The sequence below is a fragment of the Oreochromis niloticus genome, linkage group LG22 (assembly GCF_001858045.2).
Source record: "Oreochromis niloticus isolate F11D_XX linkage group LG22, O_niloticus_UMD_NMBU, whole genome shotgun sequence".
Taxonomy (NCBI): Eukaryota; Metazoa; Chordata; class Actinopteri; order Cichliformes; family Cichlidae; genus Oreochromis; species Oreochromis niloticus.
The window spans coordinates 19,853,954-19,875,620 of NC_031985.2; the positions used below are offsets into that span (position 1 = coordinate 19,853,954).

The 21,667-nt window shown below is 40.3% G+C and overlaps 1 protein-coding gene and 1 long non-coding RNA gene across 7 annotated transcripts; one reads left to right on the forward strand and one right to left on the reverse strand.

The window, feature by feature from the left end:
• Positions 1 to 343: 343 nt before the first annotated feature.
• LOC106098145 (uncharacterized) lies at positions 344 to 5,860 on the forward strand. Its single transcript, XR_001224279.3, has 3 exons — positions 344 to 491; positions 4,201 to 4,312; positions 4,392 to 5,860. It is a non-coding gene; the product is annotated as an uncharacterized LOC106098145 (long non-coding RNA).
• On the reverse strand, positions 2,065 to 21,446 carry LOC109194192 (neurocalcin-delta B). Of its 6 annotated transcripts, none has more exons than XM_005478466.4 (5): positions 21,227 to 21,446; positions 21,123 to 21,143; positions 7,318 to 7,748; positions 5,867 to 5,972; positions 2,065 to 4,284 (listed from the first exon to the last, which is right to left on the reverse strand). In XM_005478466.4, the coding sequence occupies exons 3-5, from the start codon at positions 7,693 to 7,695 to the stop codon at positions 4,190 to 4,192; spliced, it is 579 nt and encodes a 192-aa protein (XP_005478523.1). In that variant the 5' UTR covers positions 7,696 to 7,748; positions 21,123 to 21,143; positions 21,227 to 21,446; the 3' UTR covers positions 2,065 to 4,189. The 6 variants fall into 6 exon arrangements, with proteins under 6 accessions (XP_005478523.1, XP_005478521.1, XP_005478517.1 ...); XM_005478464.4 differs by having other exon boundaries at positions 7,318 to 7,751; XM_005478460.4 differs by lacking the exon at positions 21,123 to 21,143.
• Positions 21,447 to 21,667: the final 221 nt, after the last annotated feature.

The window sequence follows — 21,667 nt, forward strand, 5'->3', positions numbered from 1 at the left end:
AGGGGATGTAATTTAGAATGTTAGTATGCTAACATTTTCCAGTTAGCGCGGTACACTAGCTAGCTAAAGCCAGTGAGAGTTTATTTTATTAAAATAATATTTCAGCTTTCACCTGCTAGTTTATTCACAAGGGATCACTAAAGCAACTATGTTTCGCACTTCATTCTTACTACTGTTTTTAATGTAATCCCAAAGGGATTTGTTTCTCCTCCCAGGATTGATCTAGGCATTTTCTTTTAACTTGTTCAGTGAATGTATAAACTATAATGTGGAGCCACTGATATTTTTTATAAAATATTTAGTTCAACTTTTGTTCTCAGAGAGGCTCCAAATGTAACTGAGTTTCATTGCAGTTTCATAACAGCTAAGAAGCTATTCAAGATCTTGCTGTGATTTGGTGAACAGTTTTCATGAATATGCTTTCAGTTTAACAGAAGTCCTTACAGTGAATGGGGTCTTGAACACAGTGTGCCGGGACCAGGCTGTTCTTGGTGAGTATTGTTAGTTCCAACCGCCTGGGCAGCCGAATGTTGGCAAGGCAAGGTGGCTGTTAGGCCAGCAAGACTTTGCATCTCCATAAATATCAGAGCACTTTTGCAAATGGCTAGCTTGACAATTCCAAGAGATATTTGAAGGTCACACCACTACATTGTCACCTAAAAACAAATCGTGAAAGTATATTTGGTAACATAGAAAGACAAAAAAAATCACATATAGTTTGTAGTACTTTCTGCCACCATTGTGATTTAATTCAGAATGCATTCTGGGATAACTGGCTACCTGATGTCCTCTGCTTTAGTCTTTTATTTGGGATCTGTTTACCTTGCTGTGCAGGGTACCAGCATGTTAGGGTCTGTTGATGAATTGCAGTGACAGTTTATTTCATGATGCATTGTAATTTCTATTAATTATTTCATTTTGGCATTAGTATTGGCACCTATCAGGTATGCTAGCATGCCATTTTCTCATAGCATATCACCATGTTAGCCTTTACCAATTAGCACTAAACACAAACCACACACTAAAACTAATAAATTGGTTGGAGTCATTCTGTTTCCCCATTTTACATCACCAATAAATATTGCATACAGTGGAAACATGATAAAGGGCCCTCTGTTCAAACCTCCAAAACAGGAGTGGTTTTACAAATGGAGGCCATTTTTGTCATTCCTCATCTTTTCTGTTGTTGTTGTTTTTTTGTTTGTTTGTTTTTACTAGCTTTGTATTTGGCTAGGATCTGTGTTACTAGTAGTAGCATGAGGCCATACCTGGACCCTACCAAAGGCTGCACCGGCAGTCCTCTAGAAAAAGTTAGTCTCAAGAGCATGGAGGAAATTCCAGGAGACAGGCGGTTGCTCTAGGAGAGCTGAAAAGGACCTTAGAAGGTCCTTAACCCATTAGCAGGACTGGTATCATGCCCGGGCTCATGTGGAGAGGGTATCCAGGTAGTTCCTGGAGGATAAGGGAATTGATACACTGATTGGCCCCCAAGGCTGCCTGACCTAAATCCAACTGAACACCTCTGGGACATTATTTTTTTGGTCCATCCGACAACACCAGGTTGCCCCTCAGACTGTCCAGGAGCTCAGTAATGCCCTGATCCAGATGTGGGAGGATATCTCTCATCATCCATCAACTCATTAGTAGCATGCCCCAACATTGTCAGGCACGCACACAACCACATGGGGGCCCACTGTGGGTTAGTCATTTCCATTTCCATCAAACAATATGGCATCCTTTAGTTCCTAACACATTACCCAGACCATATGAGTACAGATATCCAGCATTATTGTTTTCCACTTTTTTTAAGCCTTGTATATAATCTGTTGAGGATTATTAGACTGCTATGGCATGAGGAGTCAAAAGGCCACAAATATAACTAATTAATCCTGTGGAGAAATATGTATTTGTAGCTCTCATAACATCACAAATATAACCCATATGGAGGTGCCTGCAGAGAAAATTACAAAACAATTAATGGACGTAGACATTTTTCCAGTCAACTTCCTTAATAGTGTGCCTTCAAATTAAATATTCATTAAGGACAGTGAAAAAACAATAAGCCTTTTTTCCCCATTTTGTCTTTATTTTAATAACAAAATGGACATCCTACACAGAACACATTTTGCAAGTTAACAATACAAAATCTACAAAATGACAGTTTTTTGGATTTTATTTTTTTTTTGTTCGACAGGTCACAGCTGTACAGTATAAACAGATACAATACTGTGTTTTTTTCTTTTCCTTTTTTAAAATTCCTCTACATTTGGCACTTGACCACAAGATGCTATTGAAATGACATGTGAGACTGTAGTACCAATTGCCTCATTGAAATGTTAAAAGTGTTAACCAAATTATTATTACTTTTCCACCTCAATATCACATTTATCCAGACAAGAAGACTTCCTTTACATCATGTTCAGCTTTAAATCCTAAAAAACCTTTTGCTTGAGAGATGCTGACTTTATTTCACCCTTGTTTCATCTGCATTATTGTATGGCTGTTTTACTTTTAATGTTTTGTGTGTTTTATTAATTTCACTTGTATTTTTAATGTGTATTTTATACCTCATGTGAGCTAGTGTGTTGTACTTCTTTACTATGTATTATTTATTCTTCTGTACAGCACTTTGGTCCATTGTGGTCGTTTTAAAGTGCTTTACAAATAAAGGTGGTAATGTACGGTAACGTCAGTGCATCGACCTGTCAGTTAAGCAACCGTTATCATTTACATCTGTCACAGCATCAATTTGCAATTGATTGATTGTTTTTTTATTTTTTGCACGTGAGACAAAAAGTGCACGTTCAGGACACGACGTCACATTTGCGCAAAAATGTAAGATTACATTGGAATTTAAACATTGACGCTCAGAAGTGGAAAAACTTAACTGCCGGCATTTTATTATCTTACGTCAGTGTAGGAGACTTTTAAAAGTTTTTAAATGCAGCAGATGATATTCAAAGCTGAATGCATAGCAATATGTGTGGTCCTCTCCTTTTTTTTTAACATCTCTAGCATAAATATGAGTGAATATACTGTACAACTTTCTTCCACATCATGTTTGTCAAGTAAAAGAAAATAAAATGTTCATCATCACATTCCAATAATTTATATGTCAACATTTTAAAATGAATCTCTTCCATTGCAGCGAATTGCTACAATGTTACCACAGAGTAAAAGAATATATAAGTACGTACTATATATATTCATATAACATCTATCTTTGTTTTTCAAATTATATACTTGTTGAACCATAGTTGAAGGAGAATCACAGCTCGGTTTCTATGCATATGCCAAGTTCGTGTATTTGTAGTTAAAATTAATGTGTGTACATACTGTATGTGTGGGTGTGGATACAGAACTTGGCATGAAAAGTCACTTTCAAAGAAGCAGATGGTTGTAATCTGTAGTCACGATATTCCCCTTCATTTAGACATCTGAGTCAGTTTTGGTTCCATGTAACATTCCTCCAAAATGTACAAAAAAATTAAAACAAAAGACAAAAATAAACAAAACAAACAAAAAAAAAAAATCATCTTTCATCCCCATCTACAATTACTCTTTGGTTAGAAACTACAATTCCCAGATCTTCAGTCTACTGTAAGCTCAGAACGCTTTAAGTCCCACACTTACTTACTTCATTTTTTCCAGTGTTGACATGGATTTACACTGCAATACTTAAAGAACCACCCAGTCAGTCACACAGAACAAAGCCAGCATGACTCCCTTTACATCAGGAATAATGCTTTCAATAACAACAAAGGGGAGGAAAACAAACAGCCAAAACTTGATTTGGCTCAGAGTACCTCACAAATGTGCTGAATTATCCTCGCTGGCCGTCCTCTCAGACAGAAAGCACAGCTTTCACTCTGCGTTTCACAAGTCTTTGATGGGATTTCAGTTCTTTTGACTTACATCTGTACCTTATGTGAGATCACCCACATGTGTTTGTCTGGAGTTTTTGACCAGGCGTAGAGGCGCATGAGCCGTGTGTGCATGTAGGAGTCTGAAAGATTATATACTATTTGTAGCATGTGCATGTTAATCTGTGTCTGTTTGCGTTCATGTGCCTCTAAAGCTCGAGGTATCCCCATGTGGAAAAGAAAAATCTCAGGTGTGTCAGATGGGAGAGATTTTGAAAATGTGTTAAATCTATTAAACTGCAGTGGAAAAAGTCCTTTTTTTTGTTTTACTGTCCAGCACTGCTGGGATCACACTGAAGCAGTCGGACAATGGAGGGATCATTCTTCGCTCCCTCGACGAACTCCTCCAGGGACAGTTTACCTGTGAGAGACATAAATGAGTTTAACAGGTGCTCATCTGCTGCAATATGAATAGTTCAATTTTAAAAACCAGCTTCAATAAACACATATATTCACTATTTTTTTCAGCTCTTTTTTTATAACGCATGAACTGCTGCAAAAGCTGGCAGAAGGAGGAGGAAGAGACAACAAGCACAACCGCACCAACTGTGAGTGGGAAGCCAGTTTTTAAGGACAGACACAGAAAAATCAAGAAAATGGATTTGTGCTTAAAATGTAGCTGCAATAAAACTGAAAAAAAAAATTGGAAAAAGCAGTGAGCCATGAAGTAACAGGCCTCCTCTCCTGTAATGACGCAATTTAAAACAAAGCAGTTAAAAAGACTGATAACTGCTGCTGCTGCCAGTGAAACAGTTTCCTCTAAATTTGAAGAGCACCTTCAAAATTTAGATGTGCGTTGTGTGTGTAGGGTGGTGTCGTAACCGGGCTCTCTTTATAAGACAACCCGTGCAAACAGAAGGTTTGAACAGAAGGCGGGTGGGGCTGCTGTAGACACAGTCATAGCTGACTGATCTCATTGTAGGGAGATCCTGTCATGATTCCAGGGTTTTGTGTGGATTTTGAGCTTTTTTGTTTGCTTTTATTATTAACATCACCGTTAATGTTATTATTAAGTCGTGATTTCTCTTTAGTTTCACTGCTGTTTAAGCCCTGCTAGTTTTTTTGTGGTTGCTACTGTCAGGTTGAGGGTTTCCATACTTGTAAATGTGATCGTGAAGCTGCGTCCACACAGGAAATCATTTATAATTACTAAATGGCGATGCAAAGTGGGCGGATCCTAAGATGAACTTTTCTCAACTACAAGGTGAGCGATACAAGCGTCTACCCATGGCGGCAGAGATTATAAGCAATTGCAAGGTAATGCATAGGTTGCAGGGTTACCGTGGCAACTGGAGTCTGGAATCTCTGTTGGCTTCAAAGCGATAGGCGATGAAGGAATCACTTCCTGTCTGGACGAGGCTTTACTTCTTATTGAATTTATGGAGTTTTAGTGGTCTGGTGTCAGTTTTGAATTCTTGGTTTTTATTTGGTTTCACTTCCCATTTTGAATTCCTCTTCCTGGGTTTTTAAGTTCCCTCTGTTCAACCCTGTGGCTCTTCTTCCTCTTTAGATCTTATTTAGAGTTTGCCTCCTTATAGCAGTGCAGTTTCACCTTTTTTAAACCCCTTGGCTTTCGACCTTTTTACTTCCTGCCTTTACAATCGTCTTGATTGCCTTCACCTTCGTTTCATTCCCCATCAGCTCTCAGTGTATAAACAGTCCCATTTTCCTTGCAGATCATCTATTGATGTTGTCCATGTTTTCTGTGTTTTCTCCCTACGCACTGCTGGATTCCTGATTTTCTTTACTTAGTGTAGTTTTTGGACTACAAACAGCCAATAAAGTGCTTGCTTTTGATTAAACTTAATGTCCTCTCTCCACTACCAGAGCTTATACATACTCATGCTGAGCTTTGTATTTGAAAACTGCAATGTTGAACATGAGCATCCTTTGCTGACATTAATATATGGAAATAATAAGAACAGATAATAAGGAGGCCTCACCATCTCTATTTGTGTCCATCTGCCTGAAAATCTTATCTGTGCGTTTCTCAGGTGTGGATTCGTCCTCAGGCATCTTCATCACAGAGGAAACCATCTTGTAAATGGCCTGAAGACAGATGGGGAAAAAAAACAGTTTCAGTATGTACATTTTGAGGGAAAAATAAAAAGCTGTTTCGTGCACTGAGCAACAAAATAACCTTAATGTCCTTTTATGCAGGTTCAGACTTTCTAAGAGTGGCTGTAATGCATTACAAACAGATGATATCTCAGTGGAAAACTTTTAGAGTCCATTAAGCACAACTGCAAAGTGCACAAAAAAAGATCATCTTAGTGACCCATTGATCAACTTATCTCTGCAGGGAAGAAGCAAGATAGAGTGGTCCTTTCATTTATTTTTCACTCTTTGCTGCCTGATTTCACCGCAGAGAAATAAACAAAAAGCGTTCATGTAAAAAAAAGAAGAAGAAAAAGACTCTTTGACATTATTGTTTTAGGTTTTGTTAAATATATGGAGCAGAAGAAAAAAAGTAAAAAATAAATAAATATGAAAATCACTTTTGTTAATTCAGATTTTGTTAAATCTGAAGGGTTGTGGGGGGGGGGGGGGGGGGGGTTCCCCACCTTCCTTTCATTCCTGCATCTTTGTATGGGATGATTTTAATGGGAGAACAAGTGAAACATTTGTTGTTATCATGAGGAATTTGTCAGCATTGCAACTGAAAATTAGATGCTGATTACTTTCATCGTCTCATAAGCTACTTCTTTTCCACTAGTACCCACTCAGCCCGAATTTTAGGGTCTGCCATGAGGTGGCAGAACCTGGTACCAGGTAACAGCTAATGTATCGGATCACCTCCAGATATAGGCTCCATCTCACCTTACGCACACGCTTTAAATAAACAACACCGACTTTGGAGAATGGGATTACACCTTCTTTGGTGCTCGGCTCAATTTAGCACCGCAACGTGTGATGTAACAACATGTGTACAGGATTGCTGGGTTGTGTGAGAGCGTGCGTGATGCTCCGACTGACGTCTGAAGCATTCGTCCAATAAGGCGAGGAGCCTGTTTCCTGTACAGTAACGATGGGGAAGTGCGCAGCTGTCCCAAGTAGAGTTGAGCCAATATGACAATCAGAAGGTGGACCACACATCGCAGCCGAGTCTTATTTAGGGAAGCAGAGAGGAACTGCTGGTTTCTTAAATTACACATCGTTGCTTTCCCCGCTGTGGGCAGTGAAATGGTTCAGAGCACAAAAGCAGATATGATGCAGCAGCTGGTATGGATGGCTGAGCAAAATATTGCTCCACTGCAGGACTAGTTTTATGAGCAGGAGAGCATGATGGCATGCAGCTCCCTCTAAAAAGACTGAGGGGTACATAAAGCTAGAGAAGCAGAAAGATGGAGGGAAATAAATTTAGAAAGGAACAAAAAAACAAAGCAGGACCCACCGTTACGATCTCGAGCATCTCGGCCTTGCTTATGTACCCATTTCCGTCCAGGTCGTACATACTGAACGCCCACTTCAGTTTCTGGTCCAGCCGACCACGTGAGGTCACGCTCAGGGCGATGATGAACTCCCTGAAGTCTATAGTCCCGTCTCCGTTGGCATCAAATGTGCGGAAGACGTGCTCAGCAAACTTTGAGGCGTCGCCGTAAGGGAAGAAGTTGGCGTAGATCTTCTTGAACTCCTCCATGGACAGAGAGCCACTGGGGCAGTCCCGCAGGAAGCCCTTGTACCACTCGGTGATCTCGTGCTCGGTGAAGTCCGTGTTCTCCACCAGGTCTTGCATGACGTCGGGACGGAGCTTGCTGTTCTGTTTACCCATGGTCACTGCTTGCGTTGAGGCTGTGGTCGGTGTGAGGGCAGCGATGCTTTAGACTGCTGACAGCGGAAAACAGGAGACATTAAAAGGTTGTTAGAAAATCATCTGCAGTGACCTCGAGGCTTACTAAGACGGGAGGCGGGAAGAGGATATAAATGGGAATAAAAGCGCTTAATGCATTTTCACACTTTAACTTTCCGCATAAATATCTCATATTTACATAAAACCATTCATCACAAGCTTTTATTTTTAGGCAAGGCAATAAATCCACACATTACAGCCGAAAAATGGTTTTGCACTGTCATACAAGTGAGTGAATAGCTCAATATACATTCATCACCCACAGAACAACAGCTTCATTCGCTGAGTCGAGTTTGCCATCAGCTGATAAACAAAGTCCAATACTATCTGCTAAATGCTTGTCTCCCTCTGTGTTTATCAGTGCATGCTGCAGCCAGAAATGAGCATGATGAGAGCAAAAAAAGGTAAACCTATCCCTTAAGGAGTTTTGGCATGTCCTAGCATCGTAACGTCACATTTACTCGTGCTGCTAATGTCAAACAAACTTTGGTAAAATGTGCATTTATAATTTTTCCCTTGGATGCAGACTTTACTACTCCCACACCCGGAAAATTCACATGTTAGAGCGGCACAAGGGTCAGGAAGAAAATGGGAAATAAAGATATCTTAGAAGAATGAAAAATAGGAAGGACAAGAACAGTATACAAATAATAATAATAATAATTTGTACCATTTACAAATGATATTTAATGCCTTTGAGTAAATTAATGTCGCTGATTAAATCTGTTTATATTCTCCACTGTTCTGTCTTATCTTTCTGCAGGGGAATCACTTATGTGGCGCTGAACTAGCACGTGCTCTCTTATCTTATGTGATCTTATCTTTTTCATTTATTTGGTGGCTGATTAAATGGAAAAATGCAATGTTATCTCTCTCACACACACACACACACACACACACACACAAACAAACAAACACAAAGGCAAAGACACTAGATAAAAGGAAAACGTAAGCTTCGTCTTGTGCACAAGCAACTGCAACACAAGACCATCGTATGTTCCCATGGTGTAGCACTACGACAGATGCACAACCACACCTATAACATGCCTTTCTGCCTGTGCATGCATCTCTGCAGATGCATCTTTCATTTCCTGCATGAACTCTGAGGCTCATTCGCAGACACAGCTATCAACATCCTCTGTAATCGCAGCCGAGATGGCTTATTGAGCTGATATCAAAACATCTGACAGCATTTCTTTCATTTTGATTGAGGAAAGTAAGATAAACACAGTGTGACAAATGTTGCACTCCTCCATAACTAATAATTTGGTGCAGAAAGGAAACTCAACAGAGGACACAGTTCATCATCTTCCCCTGTCGCTAATATGTTTAGCACCCTCCCTTGTCACACTGCTTGCTTGCTTGCTGCTGAGTTCTTCAGGCTAAAGAAAGAGGGAAGCTGTAAAAAGCTTAGCTGAGGATAATGACAGATAAAATCAGCAATGTCAGGTCGGGTCGAAGCAAATTACGGTGGAGGTACTTTGCTCCAGGAAGGGTAATAAAGTTCCAGGACCTCTCCGTTTACACTCAGGGTTTTGCCTTTTTTCTTACTCCAAATCTTAACAATGAAACTTGTCACCTCATAGAATGTAGCACAAATAAACACATGTGAACTTATTACCTCACAATAACTACACTTTAGTCTATTGTAAGCTCTTGAGTGAAACATACAGGTACGGTCTTCAGTTTCTTAATCATCATCATCATGTATGTAGACAGTTTTCTGCTCATTTAGCTGATCCATTAATTCATTAACAGAGCTTCATGCACACTGTGGAAACAGCATGAGGTCTTAGCGCTAAAAAAAATGAACGTAGGATTAAGTCAAACTTGTGCTACAGAAAAAAGAACAATTTTTTAAAAAGGCAGGAAACAGATTTAACCCTCATCAGTTCATTTAGCAGTGACAGTAGTTCAAATAATCCTGCAGCAAGTGTGAAAGTGTATGCGCGCCTGAATTAAACAGTCTGTGTTTTTAATGGTTTTTCTTAAATCCAATTTCGTCTTCTTTTATTTCACACTCACACATGTTCCATAAACAGCCAGCTATAATCCTTTAATTAACTCAGAGTAAACAATGAGCGCAGACAGTGTGGCAACCACCTCAGATGAGCTCCCTGCTGTTTTACCAGTAGTTCACTCCCATTCTGCGGCAGCGGGAAACCGAGATTAACACCTGTTTACACACCTATCCCGGAGCAAAACACTACACAGAGGGGAGGGGGTCTCCGAGTGCATGGTGGATGTACAGACAGGGAAACAAGTCTGTGCCTTTAAATTAGACAGAAGCAAACAGTCTGGAGCTGAAGGGTATAGCTGATATATGGACAGAGAGGGGGGCTTTATCCTTTCATAAACCCATTAAAGACACACACTAATCTGAGGACACCGTTCCCTAAACATTACACTGCTCAGGATTCTGCTGGTATCTGCAGGATGACGTTATATGTTTTTTTTAAAACTCTTTTTAAACCAGATTTTAAGGAATGCTGCTTTTTGCTTGTTTAACAAGCAGACTACAGCCTGCTGTGGACCGCATGGTTTTGTAGAAAATTGGTAGTCTGTGTGTGCTACACAGAATTTTACCAGTGTTTGTTGTACAAGTAACAGAGCACATTAGCTGTGTATGGTTACATGAGGGCAAAAACAGCTGGACCAAGTGGTAATGTGGGCTGCTCTTGTTTATGTTTGTACTGCTGTTGATCCTTCAGCTCAGCCCCTGGAGGTATGGCAGAAGTCACAATGTCTTTGTGGTGAAGTGAAACTGAGTGTGAAAAAAGCAAGATGAGGATACCGATTGAACCCTTTCCCACTGAAGCATTAGGTCTGATTCCCCACAGACTTCTGTGGAATCTGCTCCAGCCCCCTGCTGGATATAAAAAAGAATGCAGGTTTGAGGCAATTTGACCATCTTTAATATACAGCCTATGGGCATTCAGTGATTCCTGCATTGAGTCTGGTGACCTTCACGGTTCTCCTTTTTCAGGCACGTCTGTTAATTATCATACCTCTAGTAAGCTTTAATAGTCCTAGACAGAATACTAAAAGTTACTGAAAGTTTATGAAATTAAACCTTCAGGGTGTCAGTTCATAAATTATTGAGCCTGCAAAAAACATATCAGCTTATTTCGCCACTTGTTCACTGCATTTAAAGCAAAAAGAAAAACCTCACATCATGTTACTGATTCACATGTAAGAATCAGAGCGCAATATCTCTAAAATTAGAAACATCGATGCTGAAAGGCTAATTTTGTTAGTTCACTTCCGTACAACCCCAAAGAATCATGCCCCCTAGTGGATGGTTGCCCTGCAAGAAGTAGTTATTCCTTTACAGTCATTTTATCGTCCAAGAAAAGATAACACAGTATTTACAGCTTAGGACTAAAAAGCAAGTTCTGCATACCCAGGATTGCTAAGACAACTGCAAACAGAGTGAATAGATGATCCAAGTTTGAACTTGAAGGCAATCAATGTTACGAATAACCAGTAGTACCCATTAATAGTCTAAACAGTCCCCCATCAGTTTTATGACATCAAATCATTTCCGGCTATGAATTCCAGACCCCCAAGTGTCTTTGAACCCCACATTTAAAATCCATCTTCATAAGAAATCTTATCACATCCAAAATACATTTTTATGCCTAACATACAAAAACACAGCTTCTGTTACGTATGTGTGACCAAGCCTCTGGTTTAGTTTAGTTTCAGCTTAAAAAGATAAGATGAAGATAAAATATTTTATTTGCCATTTGTACACATACACTGTGGACACAAATCTTGTGCAGAGATTAGAGTCAAAGCCAAATAAATTCAGATATGTTTACAAATATATAAACACTGAGGTAGGAGGTAAGGGGACAATATGTAAAGTACTTTCAAGTATTAAACAGTAACTTATGAATTGACTGTGGTATGAAAAAGTATTGCATGTTACTGAAATATATATTGCACTTCTGATAAGTTTGACTTCTAGTTTAGCTGCTCCTTATTTTGTTTTTTCCTTCAGTTCGACTGTGACAGAAAGCTTATCTTTTATATAAGCATTTAGCTTATCTGCCTTTCTGAACATTTATTTTTCTCCTACATTTTCTGACACCTTCACTTCATTCATAAACTCATCCTTTATCTGATGCGTTGACTGGTGCCACCACAGCCTCAAATCTGCATTTTAATTGCTCGATGGATTCGGGTACATTTTTTTTGATTATTTGGTCCTGCGTAGTCATGACGAATGACCCTGCAATCATTCCTGTTTATCGCTGTGAGTGGGCCCAAATAAACAAAAAAAACATTATTACTCAGAAAAGAATAAAACGGCACTTCCTACAACGACTGATGGCTTGTTAGTTTGCTTGCTTTTAGCTGCGGTCCTAATCACACAGTGTCCCTCCAGCCTCGCTGTTTAAACATTAATATGGAGGAACTGAGCCAGCTAATACCGTCCTCTCGCCATTACTTTAAACCAGAGGGGGAAGGTTAATTTGTATTGCCCTTAATGGCTTTACAAAAAAAGGAAACAGCAGAGGTGGATTAAAGCATGTTGACAGTTTAAATATGTTTATGTGTTGCTTTTAAGATTATTTTCACTCTACAAAAAAACGTGCTTATCGTTCCTAATTTTCCGTACATACCGTTAAAGAGCTGAAATAATCACACAAGAATAAACTGATATAGCAGAGATAAAATTGGCAACTCAACTCAAATCAGCGTTCCTCCCTGTTCAGGATCTGTACATCCTCATCACTGAAAGACATTAGGCCGATCTCCAAGTAACCTTAGGAAAAAGCTATTTACACCCAGCAGAAGGCCTTCCTGAATGAATATAACATTTTGAAAGTGTTCATTTATATGCTGATGACTGTCAAATCTATTTTCCTTTAAAACATAGTGGTTCTGTTCAGCATTTTCTTGATTGTCTCGATGACATCAGGGGATGGACAGCGCTGAATTTCCGTAATTTTTACAGAAAAAAGACTGAGGTCATCGTTTTTAAATCCAGTGGCTCCAGCTGGATCCCTACCTTTGACTTTTCTTCTTTGGCCCCACATAAAAAAATTCAGCATCACTAATCTAAGTATAAAACTTGAGTCATATGTCAACACTGTGGTTAAGTCGTCTATCTTTCAGATGAGGTGGCTATCAAATTTCAATGCCTCTCTCCATGCCTCTTGGCTGGATTATTTTAACTCTCTTTTGATTGGAATCAGCCAGGCCTCCCTCTCACAGCTGGTACAAAAAGCTGCTGCACAACTTTTGACTGGTACAAGCAAACGAGAGCACATAACTTAATGGTCTTGAACCTTTCTGATTTGTCTGAGCTTCTTCACCTTTACACGCCATTGTGTGCTCTTAGATCAGCTAACCAGATGCTTTTGACTGTCCCAAAGATATTTTATAAATCCAGAGGACACAGAGCCTTTGCAGTTTTGGATCCTAAAATGTGGATTGAGCTGCTGTTGGAGGTCAGACAGGTTCCATCTCTCATTGTCTTATACTCTGGCCCTTTGTATGTACCTGTACCATTTCAAATATTCACTAGCTTTTATGAATGAACTTATAGCTGATTTATTGTTTTAATCTGGTTCTCTCATTTTTATACATCACTTTGGTCAGTTGTTATGTTGGGGTTTTTAAGTGCTTTAGAAATAAAGTGATGATGATGATGATAAAGAGTTCTCAGACTCATAAAATCAGTGATTTCACCACATCTTCCAGCGAAAAGCAGCTCAATCAGACTAAACTTTGAATGGCACAAAGGCTGATGAAGACACAGCAGCGCTGAAAAATTAGACCGTTTGCATGCTTTGAGGCTATGAATTAATGCTCCAATCCCCTTTGTTCCAGTCTAATTTGTATTTGCACATTTGTCTCACAGAGCCGTGTCGCACACTTATTGCGAGCCAAATAATTAATATAATAAAAACTTAACTTTAGGTTTATCTATGTCTAGTTTGCATCTCCTCTGAGCTTTTCTTTTCTCTCCATGGTAATCTGTGACTGATGAGATGATTTACAGTTTAATTGGTAAGTAAACACAGGCAAATTAGAGCGAATGTTTTCCTCTTCTTTTTATTACCGCTCATAAAAAACTAACAAACTATTTCGTTCAAACATATGTATAAAACTACATGACAGATTTAAGCACATAATGGTATTCTAAGTATTTAGTAAGGCACAGTATTACTCCTATGATGATGTGTGAAGCCATTTAAACACCACCCTGCTATTATGGGTAACCACAGGAGTTACAGCTGCAAACAAACCCACTTTACTACCATCATTATTTGCTCACAAGCATCTGAAAGCACATTAGAAACCATCTTTGTGGCACTAAATTTTAACTGCAGGAGCTACATTAGCCAGAGAAATCCAAACAGCGGTGTTTGTTTAATATCAGGCATCAACTTCTTCTTCTATTTCCGGATGGTTAGAAAATTCTGATGTCAAAACGATTTATTTCGCAAGTAGACACACGTCATGATGGGCCACGATCATTTTATTTAGGGTTCGTGTAAACAGTGAAGTTCTGACCTGAGCTTTAATGAGATTGAAGAAATTTTGCACATGTAAACATGGCTAATGTTACATTAACCTTTTGCTGTGACCCCCGTCTCCCTCAGTTAATCAGATCTAATTAAATCCAACTTAAATTAAAGCTTAGCTGCAGCAGGTTTGCCATTAATGATGTGTTTTTGATTCAGGCATGGATGGCTCTCTCTCTCCCACTATCATGCAGGCATGGATGGCTCTCTCCCTCCCACTATCATGCAGGCATGGATGGCTCTCTCCCGCTATCATGCACAGTTCATGCAGCCCTCTGAGACAGTCGAGAGGAGAGGCTCTTGGTTGAAGGTCTGCGTGTATTTTATAAGAAATACTGATGGGACGAAAGCTGAACATCTCTTCAGCCAGTCACCCTAAGAACTCCGCTATTTCTAGCTCTGTGAGATCACTGCAATTAACCGGTAAGGCTCTTACCTGGTGCTGCAGGCGGACCAGCGATGACACCGTTACATAACTAATGCTTTGACAAGTAGACGGATCTTGCGGTTTAGCCGAGCTCTCCCTCAACCATCTCGTAAGGTCAGCACAAGAGTGTGACGCTAGTCTAACGCTAGGAGGGGGGAACGGGCCTGAGATAGAGCCGCTGACCTCAGCCTGCACAGGTGTTAGTGAAGCTCTCCAGAACAGGCTGTCTCTTTCAGTGCAGCGTTGACGATACACACACAGTCAGCATGACCTTTAGTGGTCGGGGTTTGAGGTCTTTAGCAGAAGACAGGATACACCTGCTGGGCCTCCAGGCAGATTTAACTCCAAAACCAGCCCAACAAACAAACTGCACACCTGCAGCACCAACATCATCAGCGGCACCAACAGGAGGATCAAAGCCAAGAGAAGAGAAAATCCACCTTTAAATCCACCAAGAACTACACCGAAATCAACCGCATGTAGTAAAGCAAGATTCAGTACTTACATACTTACAAGATACAATACTTAATGTTGCTTATAAACAGTTTTTACTTCTTGTAATCAAAGCATTTCAGCTTGAAGTTATTGTTTTGTGTTACTAATCAATCTGGAGATCACTTTCTAATAACTGAACAATAAACGTAGATCGGTATGTCGTAACCACCAGCTCCTCTGAAATCTTACACCATGACCTGACATGCACCTCTAGAAATGTAACCACAAGTCATTTCCTCCTATGATTTTTCTGGATGCTTCTTTTTTCTAGAAAATGAAACAACTCCAATATACCAACCGATGCAAAACTGCAGAGAGTCACAGGTCAAAGGTTTCCCATAAGGACATGGCATAGATTATTCACTTCTGTCTGTGGTTTTAAAGTCTGTATCCGATTAGTGTGTATGACAGGCAAAAACAATATGAGGAGCTTAAAAAAAACAACAACAACAAAAAAGCTAAACTAATTGTGCAGGTGGCAACAATCAAAATTATTTGGTTTTAATTGGTCAGCATTGAGATCACGATTCTATAAGATGATTACTGACTGTCTCACTGGAAGCACCATGCACATATTTAACCTTTTTTTCGGCATAAAATAGATCTTAACATGCTTAAAATGCATCAGTCTGACAGCAAGCGGGCTTAGTTTTTAGAGAAAGTCAAAAGCCGCTGCTGTAAAGATGGATTTGAGCATCACCACAATCCCCGTTTTATCTTTTTATAGTCTTGAAAACAAAATCCAATAAATTGCACAGCCCTAGTATGCAGACAGCTCTTCACACTGTACTACAGTTGACTCATTCGTGCTGTTTGACTCAAAGGGCCTCCACACGGCATTCGTCCCAGAACATCTTATTGCCCACTTACGCAACAGCCACAAGGCTCCATTTATATCCTGCAGGTAAATCTTAACCCCACAGTCCAACAGATAATCCAAGAACAGAGAGCTGAGGAGGTCAACGGAGAGCGCGATAGGCCAAAAGAGACACGATCGCAGATAGGCAGTTTATGAATGACACATTCATAATGAAATATGATGCATCTGTGACTGCGCTGCAGAGCTGAGGGCGGCTATCCTCGACCTAACAAGCAAGCAATTATTAGACCTACGGGGTCTGCAATCCGATCTCCACCCCCAATTCAAAAGTTTGTTTCATCTCAGCTGTGATAAGATTTTAAAAAATGACACTTTTACCATCTCAGATTAGACGAGGACACATATGAACGCCCGCAGAGGCTCGGTTTATGCAACAGCAAACCGACGTCACAACCAGCCTCTTTCGTCTTTGAGTAGCTTATCTGCAGTTTTCTTCCACTTCATCTGCGTTTGAAAGAATTTGTGATCAGATGATTGTGGCTAACTCTTTAAAACTCTTATATATGCCGCCTTCTAGGCTTTAATATGACCTTCAAACCTGAAAATCATAGATTTTTGTCCCCATGTTATTTTTGGTGGGGTTTTTAAAGCGCTTTCATATTCCAAAATTCAGGGCAGTCCATGGTAAGTAGCAGGTAAATCCACCACTTTAATGGATAAATGATCAAAGATGTTACCAGGTGAGTTGATGAAGCATGAGGCAAAAATCATAGTGCAGAAGTGACTGATTTTGCTTGGAGAAAAAACAAAACAAAGAACTAATAAACTGTCTTATTTCTGCAGGAGACGTGCCAAGAGGAGGCTGCGACACATATTCCAAATGAAAGGGAAATACTGGACGAGGTTCAAGCAGCTGGCAGCTTTAAAATGTTCTTCATCTCACATCCTTTCTGTTTCTATTAAATTCATTTCATCCTCACTGCCAGTTTGCTTTGTTGAGTTCAACTTGACTGACGTTTGGTGCATGAAAATGAAGTATGAAAGCAAACAACAAGGCCTTGAAAGCCTTATTTACAAGCGAAGTTTTAGTTATAGATGAACTTCAGAGTTATTCCAGCGGAGTGAAGTGCAAAGCCGACAAACTCCTGCATTTTTTATGGGAGAAATGAAGCACAAAGACACACTGAAGCATCATAGGTAGTCTCATGCAGCTGGAAAAGTGAGGTTTCACACATGTCGAAGGTTAAAACACATAAATATAAACATCTTCTGGCCACGGTCCATCAGCGATCAGATGCCTGATGATCCTGAACATCTCAAAGCACATCGGATATCTGCTGCAGCCCGGCATAGCTCTGGGAGCACACACACTCACGTTACAAGTGACGACGCCTGTTCGGTGCAGCATGCCTTAGCAGCTCCTTGAATGTCTCCGAGCAACTCTATCTGCCGTGTTATTTAGCGTAAGGTCAGAGTGGGACTGCTGATTATCCAACACAGTCTGAGGATGTGAACGAGGTTTCACTGGGTTTCTGTCGGTGAAACAGGATGCACAGACCAACAGTGAAACTCAGTTGTAGTAACTTAGTACTACAACAACTCTAAAGGTTTAGGTGAAAAGTGAAACAACTTAAAGTCAAAGCAGGTTGGTAAACTTAATCAACCCAATTACATGTGAAACATCATCCAGAGCTGAATCGATGACTACTCAGCTGAAATGTTCTGGCTTTGGATTCTCAGATTTGATCACTTCCTGATTTTCTTGGTGACATGATCCCAAACTGCATATTTATAGACGACTGGTCAAAACATGCAGACCCTTAATCATTTTTTGTTTGTTTGTTTGTTTGTTTAAAGCTAAACAATTAAAGGAGAAATGATTCAGAGTACATGAAAACAATCACTCGCTGCATAAAATGTAAAAGTTTCAAATAGTTTCAAATTAAAACCAAGACAGAAACTCAAATTACTCTTAAAACAAAAACTGAAGCTCTGCATCCACACAGGAAGTGATTCGCAGCAACGTGGCAACCAGAAAATGCTGAAACAACATTCAACTCCAAGAAAATAATGAAACGCTCTTCTCCACTCTGAGACGCATAAATGAAGCCACTGACGATGACAGGATACTGGTGATTGACTTGTTACAAGATATATAAATACATCAGAGGGTTTCCAGGGTAACCTGAGCCTAGCGACTAACCTTCAGTGTGAGCAACAGCTTTAAAGTTTTAAAGTTAGCCACTTCTGTCTTCTAACACCCCCTATTGTTTGTGTTTATCCTAACAATGCCTTTATTACTACCTGTGTGTCATTTCATCAGGGGGGAAAACATCATCATTATCTCTCTGAAGGAGCTCCAGCCTCTGACTGTGAAAGTCTGGGATGATGCTGGTGTTTTAAATAACCATTTTGTTTTCTCATTTGTTCATGTAAACAAAAGAAAGTCCTTCTGCCACAATCTTTAAAAACTCAGTAAGCACAAAACTGATGTGAAATAACCTTTTTTTAAGGATACATATTAGACAAGGGAGCCAATATTCACCCAATCTATTGGTAAATCCCCAGAAAATAAATAAGTAAATAAAATAAAACCAAATTTATGCGCCTAGCTCAAAAATATCCACAGTTTTATTAATGGATATACAGAACAGACAGTTAATTCATCTGCTCCTCTAGCTTTAACTTCATGCTCGCACGACTAACCTTTTGGTGTTCGACATATGCTTAATGTGCACTTTGCTCTCTAATGTCAAAAATGACTTCTTCCCTGTTCCAAATGCTATAGAGAAATAAAAAACAAAACAAAACACACACATCCATCCTGCATTTGAGAAACCCACGGCAACAACTTCATCATAATTCAGTGCACATGAGCTCCCATTGTGAGACAGCGTTGTGCGTCAAGGTGCTGCAGAAAACCACAATCATGACACCGAAGACATTATGAGGGAGCGAATGAGAACAAGATAAAAACGAAAAAAAGTAGAAAAAAAGAAGCGTCTCTGACAACAACTCCAAAGGAGGCAGAGCTGCAGAACGGACAAACGCCATCACACACTCACAGCAAAATGCCACTGATTGCATGAGAGGGAGGCTTATTTTTGCACCGAGTCTCTAAATGTGAGTCTCTCCCTGAAACAGCCTGTTGTAAAGACAAAAGGCTACAGAGATGGAAATGTCAATCTATCGGATGACTAAACAACTCCCACCCCTCTCAGTCAGAGATATCTGCTGCGCAGCACGCCAGAAATGTGGCTTTCTATCCAAAACACAGTCCGTGTGACAGGCCGGAATCTGTTTCTTCTCTCACGTGTTATCTCCAGCTCTCTCCTTCACTTTTGCTTTTACCCCCCCCAGTCTACTCTCTCTAAAAAAGTGTAATTCAATTCAAAGGGGCGCCGACTGCTGCTCAGACAAGCCTAACTACAGGCCAGGCTGCTAGCGCGGTCAGTCTGGCCCAAAACAAACTGAGAAGACACCCACGCTGGCGAAAATAGAACATCTGTTCAAATTTAGCACACATCTGTCAGCATCCTGAAAGCTTTTGACACCAAGGGGGCCATTATCTCGACTCCACCCTCCACAGGTCTTTCAATTATCTTGTTATGCTGTATTGGCTGCTCAAGCTGTTGAATTACTAAAATCGAATCAGAAGTCTGGAAGCCAGAGGTTTCATGTGCGAGTGTGTTTTCTGTTTTCTTTGCATGCGACTGAACCTCCTTTCTCCCATTTCTTCTGGACCACTGAACTTCAGCAGCTCTCGGATTTATTTCCGTTAATGTTTCCTCCTCACACCACCTCCCTGTCTGATCCCCTCGTGGCCACTTCACTGGAACCATCAGAGGAAACTCAACCGTAATGCGCCCCAGTGTTTACATCCAAAAATGAAACCAAAAAGACGCCTTAAAAAAGAAAGAAAGAAATTTGCACGAGTTCAACCGAGGTGTGGAGGAGCTACTTAGAGATACAGCTTCAGTCAGTTTAATCCTACATTAGCTGCTGGTCTGTCTCATGGAAATCTGAAACCAACAGAGTCAATATTTTATATATTAATTATTTACTCTACATGATGTTGGGAGGAAATCTTCACATGATGGGCACCAAGAAATGACTGATTGGTATTAAACTGCAAAAATATTCAGCTTTTTTGTAACGAGCTAACCAAATTAATCAATCTGTACTTGTTTAACTTGCATTAAATGTAATAATTACTTTATCTCAACCTCAGGGAAAGTGAGATGTTTTATGTATGTTCTATAAAAAAACAAAACATGATTTTTGTCAGGTTAAGCTTGTTTATTCTAAAGACTTCTGTTATTTAAGCTAATAGAGACGTGCCAAGAATAGAGTATATGCAGACCAAGCAGGCTTACGCGTGGTCTGCAGTGCATGTAACTATACTAAACACAAGCAAAAAGCAACAGACTCTCAGATAAGAGAAGCAGCAGCCTGCAAATATTTGAAACGCTTTCTGCTGATTTCTCAGTGGTTTTCCTTTTTGTGCGTTTTCCTTCTGGATCTTCCTCCAACAGCTTATTAGTACACTGACCAGACACCCCACATTTTAACCAGAAACTCTGCAGAAAGCAGATTCCCCACTCACCTGACAAAGCTGAAGCAGCACCACCAGTCCAGTAAAGCTACCCTTGCCCTGCTTTAATCCACTGGCTAACTGATGTGCATTTGTTGAAATGAGATACCCTGCTTCACTCAGCCTTGTGTGGTAGCAGGACTCCCTTCTTTTTTCACTTCCTGTTCTCACTCCTGCTTCAATGAAATGGAGAGTGCAAAGAATGAAAACGAACACTTCCTCTCTTCTCCTACTCCTCCTCTCAGGGGCTCACGTAGGACAAGAAGAAGCACCTTCATCCGATTAGAAATGTAGGTAAAGCTTTATCCGCTACTAGCGTCACGAAATACCTCTGCAACTGCAAAGTTATGGAAGAAAAACATGTGCAAAAAAGGCTGCTTGTTTTGATAATTTAAGCCAAGCGATAAAAGTGGAAGCAAGCGCTTTGGAAGCGGTACAAGGACACTTCTTCAGCCTGTAAAGTCATCTCACCTGAGCTGCGGGGAGGGAAAACTGGGGAGGGGGTGGGAAACAAAGTATGAGGAAGCGGGCAAACTGCGAAGGAAGAGACGAACACAACATCAGCGACAGCTTACCTCGCTTTTAAGTTGCTGTGGAGGGTTCGTTAGGAGTCTCTTTAGGAGTCCATTAATAGTGCGAGGACGGTAAACGTTTCAGAGGAAGCAGAGCTGTGCGGTAGGTGAGCTGGAGTTTCCCGGGTGCTCGCAGTCCAAACTCCACCAAGCTCTTTTCCCGAGCCGCTGTACACACTCTGCTTAGCCCCACAGCCTCTTGGCGTGACGTCAAGGCTCTGCGTCACGTGGTGCGGCAGCGGCCAATGGGAAGCCACGGTTTCCTGGCAACAGGAGCCCGGCACCTGAATGGCGATTAGCATTTAAAAACTGTAGCTTCAAGTTGTTCGTTTACTAAAGAATATATCAAATTAAACATAACCTCACTGTATTTAATACCACCTATGTGCTTATTAATGTTTATTAATGTTTTATAATGGTCTATAAACATATAGAAGTAATTGT